The sequence below is a fragment of the Papio anubis genome, chromosome 11 (assembly GCF_008728515.1).
Source record: "Papio anubis isolate 15944 chromosome 11, Panubis1.0, whole genome shotgun sequence".
NCBI classification, from domain to species: domain Eukaryota; kingdom Metazoa; phylum Chordata; class Mammalia; order Primates; family Cercopithecidae; genus Papio; species Papio anubis.
In genome coordinates, this window is record NC_044986.1 from 67776670 (window position 1) to 67792367 (window position 15698).

The window sequence follows — 15698 nt, forward strand, 5'->3', positions numbered from 1 at the left end:
CAGCCCCACCCTGAACCCTGTCCCACCTTCTGTATTGTGTGCCAGAGCCAGGACAGCCGTTCTCTCCCTAGCATGGAGAGCAGAAGGTGCTTGTCCCAAGCCCACAGCTGGCTGCCCAGGCTGACGAGATGCTCTGATCTCTGACTTATTCTGCCCTGGGCTGCTGGTGAGATAGAGGCAGAGGGTCTGAGTGGTGGCCCCTTCTCCCTGACCCTCTAGCCTGGGCCTTCTGTCCTCCAAGCTGAGGGTTCTCAGTGTCAGTGTGTCAGCCCCAGGCCAAGGTTTCAGAGGGGCAGCCTCAGGGACAGCCTCTTGCCCCTAACTGTTAAGACACACCGTGGCCACAGACCCTATTCACACTGACAGCCATCCTCCTATTCCTCTCTCTGTGCAGCCCCTCTGCTCCCCTACCCCCACACATGTGCTGTGTTCTCTCCCTTGGGTTGTATGTTTGTGCCTACACTGTTTTTCTTTACCCTGGGTTTGTGTCTTTGTGTGTAAATTGTGCACTGGGCTGTATCGTGTTGATGACCTTATGCATCTATCTGTACCTTCTTTGTCCACCTGCCAGGTGCATCTGGCTGTTCATTGGCATGGGGCTATGTGGATATCATGTGGATTTCTCTGTGTGGCACACATGTGTCCTGGGTTCCTCATTTCCTTCCACAGTGTGTATGCATGCATGTGTGTTGGCACATTGCTGTGTTCTGCACACGTAATTATGTGTGCACATGTCCCTGCGTGCACATGTCTGTGCGTGCACATACTCCTGTATGCCCTGCTCTTACAGTCGACGGGGCGTGGACGGAGTGGAGCAAGTGGTCAGCCTGCAGCACTGAGTGTGCCCACTGGCGTAGCCGCGAGTGCATGGCGCCCCCACCCCAGAACGGAGGCCGTGACTGCAGCGGGACGCTGCTCGATTCTAAGAACTGCACAGATGGCCTGTGTATGCAAAGTGAGTCACAGGGAAGGTGGAGCCCTGGGGGTGGGGACTCTGGAGCCATGTAAGGGTCCCCCCAAACCCGGCCCCATGCCTCAGTGCCCAGCCTGCAGCGTGGCAGTCCTCAGGGCCTCTGTGCCCCCCACCACATCCATCATCTCATCTCATCCTTCCCATTGCCTTCTCTGCCACTATTTCCCTGTCACCTATGTCATTGTCTTTCCCTTTATTTCCCTTGACAGATAAGAAAACTCTAAGCGACCCCAACAGCCACCGTAAGTCCCCTTTCATGGCTGTCCTCTTTCCTCTGGGGGATCCCTGGTTCTCTTTGGCTGGCTTTTCCCGGGATCAGGGTGCAGGGCAGGGAGAGCTGAAGGTGCCGCCCTACCCACCCTCCATGGGACCATCTACACCTGACACTGCATGTGTCTGCACCTCCATCACCGGCAGACAGGCAAACCCTTGGCTGACAGAAAAGAAAGGCCCTAGGACACCCTACTGAGCTTCCTCTTATAGGAGGGGAAACTGAGTCTCAGAGAGAAGAAGGGACTTGGCCAGAGACACAGGCAAGAAGTAGCAGAGTGAAGATTTGAACCCAAATATTTTTATAGCCAAAGCTGGTTTTCTTAACCATATGCTCTTGGCCCTCCTCTCCGGACCAGGGCCGGGGCATCACCACTGCAGTTCCCCCTCACGCCCCTTGCTGTACCTCCGCCCCAGCAGCTGGGCCAAGCCTCCCAAATGGTCTGTGATGCCCGCTGCCCTGCGTCAGCTCCGGGGGGTGTGCTCTCCAGCCCCAGAGGCTGCACCACCACTGCAGTCATACCAGAGCAGCAAAGCCACTTGAGCAGATTGGCCCATGGTAATTAAACCACAATTTCCAGATAGTTCTGGAATCATAAAATCAGTGAGGCCCTTGGCCGAGCTTACTGGGGCTCGGGCTGGGGATGATTCAAGTGTAAATCACCAGGCAAGTGGCCCCAGTGTTAGTGAGGGCAACAGGAGGCAGAGCCAAGCTGGGGGAGCCATTTCTTTGCTGAGCCAGGAGCCCAGCCCTGAGGGGGAGCCCAAGAGTGAGGGCTGCTGAAGAGAGATACTGGGGGACAGAAGTTGGAAGTGGGCAGACATCCGGGGCTGGGAGCCATGCCCTGCCTTGCTGAAAGCCTCAGGCTGACCCCAAGTGCAGGGTGTGGAGGACTCCAGGCAGAGGAAGCAGGCCTACTTCTCTGAGGGCCCCCCAGGGAGGGAGCGCGTGGACAGGTGCTTCCTGGAGCTCCTGAAGGAAGCAAGGGGAAGAGCAGCCATCTTGGCCGCCAATTTTGCTCTCCCTGAATTGTCCAGTGTGGAAGCCACCTGCCACGTTTGGCCGTTTAAACTTTTATTTAGCTTAATTAAAATTAAATAATTTTTTTCAAATTCAGTTCCTCAGTGGTACTGGCCACATTTGAGTTGTTCAGGAGCCATACGTGACTAGTGGCTGCATACCGGATACTGCAGACATAGGATATTCCACCACTGTAGAAAGCTCCACCAGAGAGCCCTACTTCAGACCCTGCCACTTTGACCTTGAGGCTTCCTGCCTGGCCATGTTTGCCTGGGGGAGGAAAGTGTAGCCATGGGTTACCTCCCTGGGCCCATCCTTCTCCCCACATGCCCACCTCTTCTCCACCGCATTGCTGTGCATCTCATTCCACTCCTTCAGCTCCCCATCCCTCTACCTCCCACCCTCAGAGCATGGAATGGAAGAAGAGTTCAGAACAGCTACTTACAAAGATAACAGAGGCAGAAGAGCTTATCCACGTACCAAGCTAACAGAGCCAGGGCCTTTGGTCCTATGGAAATTGCTGCAGACTCAGAGGTTTCAACCCCAGCGCTCACAGGGCAAATTATGTTGCCGCATGGCCTCGAGCCACAGACCCTGTCTCCTCAGCAGCGAGCAACAAGTTAACACATGGTGTGAACATGTTTGTTCTTTTCTTCTCATGCCACAACTAGAAGGGCAGTAAGGCAGGGACTTCGAGCCCATTTTACTGATAGAGAGGTTCAAGGCTAGCCTGAGGGTGCCAGCGTGTGTAGGCGGGGCTCAGACTGGAACTCAGCACCGTGCTGGTTGGCCCTGGGCCCTGCCCTTTCCAGGGACCCAGGGCCTCCCTGACTCCCCCAGGGCCTGGTGTCTGTGCTGCCCCTTATGTGGTCTTCCTGTCCCCGCAGTGCTGGAGGCCTCAGGGGACACGGCGCTGTACGCGGGGCTCGTGGTGGCTGTCTTCGTGGTCGTGGCAATCCTCATGGCGGTGGGAGTGGTGGTGTACCGCCGCAACTGCCGTGACTTCGACACAGACATCACTGACTCATCTGCCGCCCTGACTGGTGGTTTCCACCCTGTCAACTTCAAGACGGCCAGGCCCAGTAAGAACCGGAGGATGTCTGGGGTGGTTGGCAGAGGCAGGATACCCAGAGGGCTCTGGTGGTACCCAGACCAGAGCCAGGCTCCTGACTCCCTCCCGGGGTTTTTCCATAGAGATAACTATGTGGATGGGTATGGATTAGAGAACTACAGAGAAGGAAGGGAGTGACCCAGGCTGCGGGATTCCCAAAGCTTCCCGCAGCTGGCAGCAATTGAGCCTTTCACAGCTGGACATTTGGGTGGGATTTTGCAGTGGGAGCTGGGCCAGTGAGATGGGGCACAGCTGGGTCTGACTATAGCCCCCACTCCTGCAGACAACCCGCAGCTCCTACACCCCTCTGTGCCTCCTGACCTGACAGCCAGTGCCGGCATCTACCGTGGACCCGTGTATGCCCTGCAGGACTCCACCGACAAGATCCCCATGACCAACTCTCCTCTGCTGGACCCCTTACCCAGCCTTAAGGTCAAGGTCTACAGCTCCAGCACCACGGGCTCTGGGCCAGGCCTGGCAGACGGGGCTGACCTGCTGGGGGTCCTGCCGCCGGGCACATACCCTAGTGATTTCGCCCGGGACACCCACCTCCTGCACCTGCGCAGCGCCAGCCTTGGTTCCCAGCAGCTCTTGGGCCTGCCCCGAGACCCGGGGAGCAGCGTCAGCAGCACCTTTGGCTGCCTGGGTGGGAGGCTCAGCATCCCTGGCACAGGTGAGCCCCTGCTCTGCTTGTGTGTCAGCCTGGCCTCAGCACCTCCTCTGCGGACTGCCCCCACACCCATCCAGCAGAAGACAGGGCTGCCCTAATCCCATATCACAGATGGGGAAAGGGAGGCCTGGTGGCAGGAAGTGAGTATAAAATAGAGAGGTCTGACTAGAAAAGCTAGGCTTCAGGCCTGCCTGTGCCCTCACTAGGGCAGAGGAACCCTGGGCCAGCCACCTTCTAAGCTTCAGTGTCTCTGTTGTGTGAGAGAGAATAGTACTATGTAGTTCAGCAGACCTACAAAGCACTGTCCTAGAACTAGCAGCAGAGGGGCAGGGGCGCCCATCTTAGTTTGCAAAGCCAGCAATTAACAGCTTCCCAGCACCGTACACTAAGCTAGGAGTAGGGCTGGCACTTGGACCTCCAGACCCCATAGCAATGTCAGAGACCCCTGTCTTCCTAGACAAGCCAGCACTGGTCAGTGGCCTGGCCTCTGCTTGCATCCAGTCCCCAGACCCCCTCCCACCCCTGGCTGGTGACCACCTGGAGCTCAGGAGATATCTTTCTCTCCCAGCCCCAAACTGGGGCCAATTTCCCAAACCCTTGTTCTCCTGAGCTCCTGGACTCCCTGCTGACCTCCCTCTCTCCCTAGGGGTCAGCCTACTGGTGCCCAATGGAGCCATTCCCCAGGGCAAGTTCTACGAGATGTATCTACTCATCAACAAGGCAGAAAGCACCCTGTGAGTAGAGCCCCAGCCCCTGCTCCTTTTTCTTCCTCCCATCCCTTGCTGCGTGCCCACACTTGGCGCCCCTTCTAAACCTGGTGCTAAGACCAAACAGTCCTCCAAGGAAAGCATTAATCTTACTGGGTCCATGTTTAAAACTTGCAGAACCAATACCATAAATCGTAAAACTCAAAGGCAATTGACAAGCTGGCTACAAGTATGACAAAGGGCTGAATATCCTTACTATGTAAAGAGACTTTGTAGATCAATAAGAAAAAGTAAACATCTCACTGTGAAAATGGGCAAAGGATATGAACAAGTGATTCACACACACACTCTCACACAAACACACTGGCCAGTAGGTTATGAGAAAATGTTCAGTCTAATTTGCGGTCAGAGAAAACTAATGAAAAAAAACATGAGGTATATTGGGATTTTATTATTATTGTTATTATTATTATTAAGGAATTTGCAAGGACCTTTTTCCGAATGATAATACCCTCTTGCTGGCAAGAGAGTGGGAACATGGCCTTCTGTGGCACGTGGGCGGGAGTAGAGATTGGAACCAGCTCTCTGGAGGGCACTTTAGCGTAACCTATTGAATACCTTCCAAAATTACACAACCTTGGAAAATGTAAGCAAGGAATTCTGAGCTATGATAATGTTGCAGTGAAACAGCAAAAATCTGGAAACAACCTCAAGATTCATGCCATTTTCTTTGCCTCCTTTGCCCCCATGACCTCTGGGAATGCAGAGTCCTGAGTGGCAAAGAGCTGCCCTCCACCTCCCGGGCCCTGGGCAGGCTTGGGAGCCCAGCAGGAGCCTGCACCTTTGCCGAGCTCTTCACTGCCTCCCTCCTACCCTGTGTCCTCCCCCAGCCCGCTTTCAGAAGGGACCCAGACAGTATTGAGCCCCTCGGTGACCTGCGGACCCACAGGCCTCCTGCTGTGCCGCCCCGTCATCCTCACCGTGCCCCATTGTGCCGAAGTCAGTGCCGGTGACTGGATCTTTCAGCTCAAGACCCAGGCCCACCAGGGCCACTGGGAGGTGAGGAGCCAGGGTGAAGGTTGGCCCAGCTCTCCCAACCTTCCCAGGGAGGCAAAAGAAAGCCCTTTTCCTCTGGCCCAGCCTCAATAACTGTGACCACTACCCCACCCTTGCTGTCCCCTACAGGAGGTGGTGACCCTGGATGAGGAGACCCTGAACACACCCTGCTACTGCCAGCTGGAGCCCAGGGCCTGCCATATCCTGCTGGACCAGCTGGGCACCTATGTGTTCACGGGCGAGTCCTATTCCCGCTCAGCAGTCAAGCGGCTCCAGCTGGCCGTCTTCGCCCCTGCCCTCTGCACCTCCCTGGAGTACAGCCTCCGGGTCTACTGCCTGGAGGACACACCTGTAGCACTGAAGGTAGGGCCAGCTGCAGGTGCCCACACAGCCCTGGCCGGCCAGCTGCATGATCTCTGCCAGCATCCCCCTCACCAGGCTCATGGGCCCTCCCAGGAACCCTTCCCCACCACCAGCCTTATTAGGTCACGCATGCGGCCCTCACACACTGAAACAGCTTTGGGCACAGGGCCTGTCTCCAAGATCCAGGTTAGAGGTGGGAGGCAGACCAGGGATCCCTGAAGGCTCTGATGGGGTCTGCCCCAGGACCGAGGGAGCATGAGACCAGGAGGGGCTTGGGCTGGTGGGGAGGGTCTCTGGGAAGGCTGACATGTAGGAGTTTCAGCAGAGAGGAGTGAAGGGCATTCCAGACTGACGGAAATGGCTGCGTTTCATATGCGTTTCAGCTGAAAGGCACAGGGAATGTGTGAATGTGAGGGCAGGAGAGATGGGCAGGGCTCAGCCTCCCAGGAGCCTGTGCCAAGGAATTTGGAATCCACGCGGCAGGAAGGGGAATGGACCTGGTAGACACCTGTTCACAGGTGCTCTTTAGAAAGCCCCTGTGGCTATACTTGGGGTGGGTAGATGAGAGGGACTGGCCCCTGGGCCACAGGGAGTGACAGCAGCCAGGAGAGGCGGGGCTGGATGCTGTGTGTGCTCAGTGGAATGGACAGACTGATGGGATGGGCAGTGGGAGGGAAAGTTAAGGCTGACAGCCAGGCTCCTAGCATGTGTAGAAGGATGGAGAGCCATGCCCCAAGTGAAGGAAGGGTCGTGCAGATGAGGGGTGGTCGGGACAGGAGGGAGGGAAGCAGAGGGGAGGGTCTTATAGTACCGAGAGCCTGATGATGGCAGGTATGGAGCCCTGTGTTAGCACCATTATTCCCTGCCAGCCTTAGAGCCCTTGTGCATTCCCCCATTCTCAGGAGCTCAGGCTCATCCTGATGTAACCCTGGAAGCATACAGATACTTGGCTGTGTGTGAGCCCGTTCCCCTCCCACCTACCATCTGCCCTCCTCAGTGCCTCATGGTCCTTTCCCATGGCTCCATGCACCTCCCATTTCTGCTGCCTGGCCCCATCCAGCTCCTTCATCTCCCAGACTCATGGGACTTGTCCCAAAGCCCACACTGCAGACAGCATAGGTGAAAGAGGCCCATGGGAGAAGGAGTGTCCCTTGCTGGGAGGACACTGGCTTGAGATGCCAGTGGTCCTGCGATGGGTGGGAGGTGCCTGGGAAGTGCTCCTGCAGCTGGACCTCTTGGTCCTGGGGCATTGGCTAATGGCCAGCTTTGGCCAGAGAGTGCTATAGAAATCAAGAGGGAAGTTACCAGGTTTTGGCCTGATGGCATTCTTTGTTTATTCAACCCTCCATCCATTATCCATCCATCTGTCCGTCTGTTCATCCATCCATCCGTCTTTCTGTTCATCTGACCGTATACCCATTCAGTCAGCAGCCCATCTGTTTACCTATTCATTACTCTTCTATCTATTCATTTATCTTTTCTTCCATCTTTCTATTCATACACCCATCCTTGTACATCCATCTGTATATTCATCTGTCTATCTTTCTAGCCATCGATCTGTTTATCCATCCATCTGTCCATTTATTAGTCCCTCTAGCCATACGATCATCTATGGATTCATTCATCTAGTCATCTTTCCCACTGTCTGTCCATCCATCCATCATCCATTCATCTTCTCACACCATAAGCCCTCTGTGAGCTCTTGCAAATGCCCAGCCACGCACTCAGATGGGCCCCTGACTCCTGCCCTGCAGAGTGCAGCAGAAGAGGCCCATTGGCCAAGTGTGATGGGTTCCCCTTCCCCATGCCCCTGGCCCACAGGAGGTGCTGGAGCTGGAGCGGACTCTGGGTGGCTACTTGGTGGAGGAGCCGAAACCCCTGATGTTCAAAGACAGTTACCACAACCTGCGCCTCTCCCTCCATGACCTCCCCCACGCCCATTGGAGGAGCAAGCTGCTGGCCAAATACCAGGTGAGGGCTGGGCTGATGGGTGGAGAGGGGCAACACTTAAGGGCTGCCTGGGAAGACCAGCTCCCTCCTGGGCTCTGCCTCCCGGCTCTGCCCTGCGGCCTCCCTGGGTCTCTCACAGTCTCTGTCTTCTCCCAGCCCAGTCTCCAGGCTCCCAGCCATCCCCAAGCACATCCCCAAATTCAGGGCAGTGGGTAACCACATGTACACTTCTGCCCTGTCACATCCCTACACGCACAGATGCCTGTGCCCTTCATCCTCACAGAGGCTCCCCACCCTTCAGGGCATGCCCTCCTGGCAGACTGTCCATCTCATCTGTGACAGCCACAGCCTGCTGCTGCCCACGCAGCAGCACCTGAGACCATGAGGCCCCCCAGCCCCCAACACACACACACCTGTGCCTTTCCTTCCCTCACGTACCCCGCCTCAGCTCCCTTCTGGAACTGAGGGTCTGACACCAACTCAGCTGGCTAGCTTAGGGCACTTGACCTCTCCCCATCTGGGTGGAGAGACCTGAACTGCCCACCGAAGCTCCCCGAGCTCTCCCTGAGTCTCCATTTCCATAAGGACAGGGCAGGCTGGCCTTGCCTGCCTGGTCCTGACCCCCTCCTCCTGCAGGAGATCCCCTTCTATCACATCTGGAGCGGCAGCCAGAAGGCCCTCCACTGCACTTTCACCCTGGAGAGGCACAGCTTGGCCTCCACAGAGCTCACCTGCAAGATCTGCGTTCGGCAAGTGGAAGGGGAGGGCCAGATATTCCAGCTGCACACCACTCTGGCGGAGGTGAGGGAAGGGGGGCCAGATATTCCAGCTGCACACCATGCTGATGGAGATGAGGGCCAGAGGACACCTCTAGGGTTTGGGGCTGGGCTGCAGCACGCAGACCCCTGTAGTTCCCTCTCACCTCCCAAGTCTGAGCAGACATTTGGTCATGTTTTGCTAACAAGCATCATGTATTGATTGAGTGTCATTCACATGCTTGGCATATACCAGAAAACTTACATGATCTCACTAAATCTTCACGAGCACCAGGAGATGCATGACAGATATGATCCCCACCTGGGAGGTGAGAACGTAGGTTTTAGGAAGGGCAAGGATTTGCACACTATGCACCAATGGCAAGACTGGATTTGAACCCAGGTTGATGCAAGGACCAGGCCTATGGTTCTCAACCGTTATAAACCTGGATTGAGATGAAATCCCAGGCCACCCAGGGTGACAGCACTAGATCCTCCTCGTGGGGCATTGTGAAGAGCACTGGATACAGGTCTGGACCCAGGTCTGCCACTAACTTGGCATGTGGCCATGAGCAAGCCACTCCCCTTTTCTAGACTTCACTTTCCACCTGTACAAATGGGTGCATGTGGATTAGACTGTGGCTGGGGCTCCTTGGGGCTTCCTAACTATGAGGCTGCATCTGCATTTGCCTGGGGCCTTAGGTAAGCATGGTGCATCCCCTGAGGCCTGGAGGATGTCCATGCAGGCCTTGCCCTTGGGAACCGACCCTTCAAGTGAGAAGCCCCTGCCTGAACAGTGGGAGCCTGTCCAGAGGAGGTGGGAGTGACTCAAGGCTCAATGAGCTCACAGTCCAAGGGGAGGGAAGCTGGAGAGCAGTGCCCAGCGCTGTGCCCCTCTCACTCTTGGTCCCCACCCTTGCAGACACCTGCTGGCTCCCTGGACACTCTCTGCTCTGCCCCTGGCAGCGCCGTCACCACCCAGCTGGGACCTTACGCCTTCAAGATCCCGCTGTCCATCCGCCAGAAGATATGCAACAGCCTAGATGCCCCCAACTCACGGGGCAATGACTGGCGAATGTTGGCGCAGAAGCTTTCTATGGACCGGTGAGTATCCCAAACCACAGCCCACCCCCATCTGCCTTCGTCCTCAAGGTCTCACAGGGGCAGGCAGGGCAGGCAGCCTGACAGCCAAGACCAGCTCCCAGACCAGCCGCCCTTTTGCCACCATTTGTGGCAAATCAGGAACTCGGGACTGGATATGCAAAGTTCAAGAGTACTGCTCCCTCAAGGAGCATCATGCTCAGAGCACTGGTCCTCGAGCCGGGCAGACTCTCAGGCCCTGCTCTTTTCCCATTGTGCTGGGATAACGCTCCACCTGCCCGTCTCACAGAACAGCAGGAGACTCAAAGCCAGGGCATCAGCTTGGTGCCATCATTGTCAGCACCTGGTGTCTAGGACAGAGAAGGTGCTCCGGAGATGCTTGCTGACTGGCTGAGATACACTTTGGTGTCAAAACTCTTTTGGAGAACTTCAAATGCTGGATAAATGAATATAAAGCCAATGATAATAAGTATTATATGTATTGAAAGATGTGTAATAAACCTGCATTGAGCAGATGCTTTAGATAAGACGTTTACTAGAAATGAGTAGGACTTACAAAGATGGCTAAGGCTTTGTTCCTCCTATCAGGGGAGTTCATGGGAGCAGGAGGGAACACAGGTGGGAGGAATAAGCACATGCTACATGTGGTCATTCTCTCTTGGGGCCAGTGTCTTTCAATGATAATAACGATGATGATGAACAAGATAGTTACATGCTAGAGACAACGCTAGACCCTTACTTTATATGATCTTGGATCTTGTTGAGAGGTAACTGGCATTGTTCCAATTTTAGAGACAAGGAGACTAAGATTCTGAGCTCTAGGTTCTGACTTGCCCAGAGCCACACAGACCACAACACAGTAGCTGGAATTCAGACCCAGGACAGTAGGACACCAAAGCTCACAGCCTTCCCACTTCCCCTTGTGCCCCTTCACCCCCAGGCTCCAGGAAGGAGCTAAGTGCTTGGGGACCTCAGTGCCCTCCTTCTCTCTGCCAGGTACCTGAATTACTTTGCCACCAAAGCGAGCCCCACGGGTGTGATCCTGGACCTCTGGGAAGCTCTGCAGCAGGACGATGGGGACCTCAACAGCCTGGCGAGTGCCTTGGAGGAGATGGGCAAGAGTGAGATGCTGGTGGCTGTGGCCACTGACGGGGACTGCTGAGCCTCCTGGGACGGCAGGCTGGCAGGGACTGACAGGTGGCAGGTGCAGGGAGGCCTGCGGGAGCCTCCTGATGAGGATGTTTGGCCTCTGCTTCCTCCCAGTTCACAGCCAGAGTTGCCTCTCCTCCTCCTCTTCCCCAACCCCCAGACCACAACCAGCCTTAGAAAATCCATGTACTCTGTTGTTAGAGGGCCCAGAGTTCCTTCTCCATCCCCGTTCTCTGTCTGTTGGCCTGAGATCTCCGTGCGGGAACCAAGATGGGGCTGAAGCCTCTGGAGGCGGTTGGGGCAGGGAGGAGGCCCTCCCTCCACCCCCCTACCCTCAGCCTGGCAACTTCTGAGTTCCATGGGTTTTAGTTCCGTTCTTCATTTTCTTCCTCCCTTATTGATTTATCCTTTCTCCCTAAGCCCCCTTCTGCTTCCACGCCCTTTTCCTCTTTGAAGAGTCAAGTACAATTCAGACAAACTGCTTTCTCCTGTCCAAAAGCAAAAAGGTAAAGGAAAGAAAGAAAGCTTCAGTCCGCTAGTAAGGCTCAAAGAAGAAGAAAAACACCAAAACCACAAGGGAAAAGAAAAACCCAGTTTCTTAGGAAACGCTAATGATTTATTATCCAGATTATTTGGATAGGTCCTTTTTAAGAAAAAAAAAAAAAAGAAAATGAAAAACAACACAAAAAAATAGAAAACTCTTTTCTTGAGTGTGGATGAGAATGGGCACACACTTCTGGCCAGGAGTGAATGTGCCTCTGTGTGTATGTGTGTGTGTGTGTGTGTGTGTGTGTGTACATGTACGCGTGTGCATTGGGGAGAGAGAGACTGAACAGAGAGTACTTTGCTGCTAACAAATCCATCTTGGACTGAATTCTGACAAGGCCTCAGTTTCCCCAGTTGTGCAGGGAGTAGATCAGACAGGGTTTTCACTGTCTAGATTTAGCTGGCTAGATTTCCCTCTAAAATCTTAAGCAGATGCTGAATCTGTAAAGCCAAGGAGTGCTAAGGGCTGGAGTGGGTGGGCCCTCCCTCCCACAGCCCCAGGGAGATACCTCTGGGCTCCTGGGAATCTGGATTAAGAAAGTTGGGATGAAAGAGGAGGCTGGCTGTGAGCCAGGGAGAATGTTCCAGTCTGGTTTTGGTCTGGTGGCTCCTAGAAAGGGATGTGGCTCAGAAGTGGGACTCAAACAGAGAGACGAAGTGGGGGAGGAAAGTCCTCTACAGACATCTCTCTCCTGGGGGCTGGATAGCTTTACCCTAAGGTGGGGCCAGCCCTGACACCCTCATCCCATCCTCAGCCCAGCAGCCTCTGGAGCAGGGTGACGCTCTCTTGATGGCCAGGAATCCAGAATCTGCCCTTCCCGAGCCTTGGTTTCTCCTTCTGTAAAGCAGAGTGATGGCTGAGAGGTCCTTTCTAGCTCCAGAAGCCGGAGCTTCCCAGTGTCAGTCAACCCTGCAGTGTGGGAGGCTGGGAGGCGGGTGGCCTGGCTGTGCTTTGCATGCCCAGGAGTGGAGGAGGAGGCTGAGAAGCTGGTTTCCCAGCTCTGATCTCCACAGGCACCTCCTATAACCCTCCTCTTACCCACCCCGCCATGGTCTGGGAGATCTGAAATAACCTTTCCCAGTGGGTGGGGTTGCCAGGGTAGAGGGGACGGCACACACTACCCCCACCCAACCTGTTCCAGGGGCCCTGCATAGTGCAGGATGAGTCTCTGCCCTGTGCAACTGCCTGGCAGTGGCTGGGACAAGGATCTTGCAGCCAGCACAGAGGCCTCATCAAAGGCCTCTCCCTCTTGGCACTCCAGGCAGGGCAAGTGCCAGCTTCCCCAACACTTCCGGGCAGTGACCCTAGGGCGTGCCCCAGCAGGCCTCTGAGCAGCCACTGGGACCCGTCTCAGCACATCCTGGCCTTTGAAAGTCTGATATCCTGAGAGGAGGGCAGGTTTTAGGGCTGCAGTTCCAGCCAGCGTCCCCAGCTTGGCTTCTCTGCCATGGACTCGGCAGCTCGCGGGGCTTCTTACCACCCACCAGCCCCCTGGGGTGTGGCCTGGCTGTGGGCAGAGGAGGACTTGCCTGGAGATTTGAGAGAGGATTCCTTCTACCAGGGCTGCTGAGGGCCAGGTCTGCATCAGGGGCTGGACCCTGACTGGGTCTGGAGGCTGAGACTAAGGCTCTCAACCCTGGTGCCTCCAGGCACCAGGATGCTGCCTCGGATGAAGGAAAGTGCCAGATGACGGGCATTTTCCCTGCCGAAGTGCCCGTCCCATGGGCTCAGCCTCACTGGTCACTGTTAGCCCATGCACACGTGTGGGCCTCGGTCACGTGGCTTTGAGGGCAGTCTGACCAGGCTAGACCACACGTGCCGTGACAGGGGGTGCCATTCCACATGCAGCCTGGCCGTCCAAAGACCAGGAATCGAGTTGCAAATCTGCCATTAAACTGCTGTGCGACTTCCGGCATATCACTGCCTTCTCTGGGCTTCAGTGTCCTTTTCATACCTAGAATGCTGCAGTCTGAGGCTCTTTGGGTTCAGACACACCGTTGTAGGCTTCCGTAGGGGACCCTGTGATCTGCCGTGCCCCTCCTCCCTGTTCTTTTCTGTCCTCCCCGCCCCACCCTCAGAAGCTGCTTGCTCTGCCCCCAAGACAGGAGCTTGACGGATGAGGTGCAGCCAGCCACCCAGGTGCCATTTCCAGTCTGACTTCTGGAAATGTGCACCATGTCCTACAGCACAGACCCATTGACTGGAGCCTCCTGGGAGGGTTCAAACCGTCCAGCTCTACGAGAAATGCCCAGAAAGAATTTGCCAACTCCATCCGTCTGTGGAGGCTGTCTGCCTCCGGGGTGGAATCGGTGGTTTCTCCTCCAATTCAGACCCGAGAGGTAGCCCCAGAGGGCGTGTACCTGGTGGGCAGCAGCTCAGGTACCGTTGGGGGTTGCAGGGCCCTTACGCAGGTGTTTCTCTCTCTCTCCTCTCTGGGGTGCGCGTGTGCGTGCGCGTGCGTGTACCTGTGCTGTTCTCTGTGAGCACATCAGGGTGCCCCTCCGAGAACACGTGCACGTGTCCCCACCTGAGCAAGCGTGTGTGTGTGCTCCTCTGCGTCCCAGGTTTGGACGTCTGGAGGTTGGTGTGCCTGTCTTCTGCCCTCCCTGAGCCCACAGGGTCAGTCAGTGTATCTTCTACGTGCCTCTCCCTCTGCCTTCTCTCACAGTGCCCCCGGCTCCAGAGCTCAGGGGTAGGGGTTCTCCTGAAGGTACAGGGGACCCTCCTCATCTCCTGGACCCTCCAGGGCACTCTGGTCCCTATTCCCCAGCTCCCAGGCAGCTGAGCCGGGTCTCTTAGGGGAGGTGACCAGCAGCTTCGGTGCAGGGAGCTCTTGGTGGGGCAAAGGGCTGGACCCCTGCCAGGTCCGTGGACATGGTTATATGCCCGGGAGGGGCGGGTGCAGGGCCCCAGGGATGGCCCCCAACCCCACCTCTGTTTATTCTGTAAACTACAACCTATAAATAACCTTTAGCATTCCTATTGTAACAAAATTAATTTTTATGAAATAAATTATATTTCCTAGTCTGATAAAATCTGGGTTGCATTTGGCTGTCTTCCTGTTGGTAATTGGGAATGACTGTGTTGCTCTTCTCAAAATTCCATGGAAGGTGGAGGTGTCATTGTCAGTTCAGAGCTATCTGACCCCCAGGAGATGAGCAAGCCCAACTGCCTCATTTTATAGAAGGGAAAACTGACTCAGAGAGGTGTGAGGACTTCCCTAGAGTCACACAGCAAGGAGGAGCCCGTGGTGCATCTGGATCCCGGTCCCTGTGCGTCCGGATCTGTTCAGGAGTTCGTCGTGTGAGTCTGCCAGGGGCTAGGTAATGGGTGAGAGGGATGACACAGAGATGAAGCCCCAGCATCCCTGACCGTCTCTGAGGAGTTCAGAAGGGAGTATCCCCAAGGGTGCTGAGGCTGCAGGGTCAGTTCAGAAATCTCACCTAGGATATATGACTATTGTGCAGGCTGAAAGGAAGTGATGGGCAGGTTGGGATCATATGACTCCACCCCAGGCTGCCAGGCATGGTTGGGCAGGTAACGCACTGGGCAAGAGTACCATATCTAAAGGGGAGGGTGGCTCCATTCCCATGTATGTTGTAGATTTGTGTATTTGCTGAGATGTTTCCAGCAGATGGCAGTAAAGGAGTCTTGTGCTAATAAAAGGAGTACCTTGCTATCGAGGAGAGGTTGTTCTAATGTGCACAGAAGTGTTGTAAGAAGACTAGCAGCGGCCCCATTTCAAGCTGGTCCCCTCCGGCCTGTGGACCTCAAGTCTTTCCTTTTGTGAGTTGAGTCTGGCCTGAGCATTTCCCAGCATGGATTGCCTGCTCCATGAGTAGGTTCTTTAAATTTGGGGTGACAGCACCCTCTGGCCCCATCTTGGACAGTCATGTTGCCCATCAGCATGTTAAAGGCTCTGAAGGCCCTGCAAGAAGAAGCGGGTCTCCTCATATTAATGGAGATCCCAGATATATTTGACCTTGGAACTTGTTTTCACAACCTGAGTATGTGGTGCCTATAGG

General features: G+C 55.4%; 1 protein-coding gene across 3 annotated transcripts in view; it reads left to right on the forward strand.

Moving 5' to 3' along the window:
* The window catches only part of UNC5B (unc-5 netrin receptor B), a 90335-nt gene extending 75627 nt beyond the window's left edge, over positions 1-14708 (forward strand). For 2 of the 3 annotated variants that reach the window (XM_003903814.5, XM_009214739.4), the window contains 11 exons: positions 791-955; positions 1183-1215; positions 3152-3346; positions 3659-4048; positions 4692-4779; positions 5643-5811; positions 5938-6171; positions 7993-8142; positions 8758-8922; positions 9799-9980; positions 10974-14708. In XM_003903814.5, the coding sequence (XP_003903863.2) occupies positions 791-955; positions 1183-1215; positions 3152-3346; positions 3659-4048; positions 4692-4779; positions 5643-5811; positions 5938-6171; positions 7993-8142; positions 8758-8922; positions 9799-9980; positions 10974-11139 (1937 nt within the window). In that variant the 3' untranslated portion in view covers positions 11140-14708. The remainder of the gene's footprint in view (positions 1-790; positions 956-1182; positions 1216-3151; positions 3347-3658; positions 4049-4691; positions 4780-5642; positions 5812-5937; positions 6172-7992; positions 8143-8757; positions 8923-9798; positions 9981-10973) is intronic. The other variant, XM_003903815.5, reaches the window with a different exon arrangement.
* Positions 14709-15698: the final 990 nt, after the last annotated feature.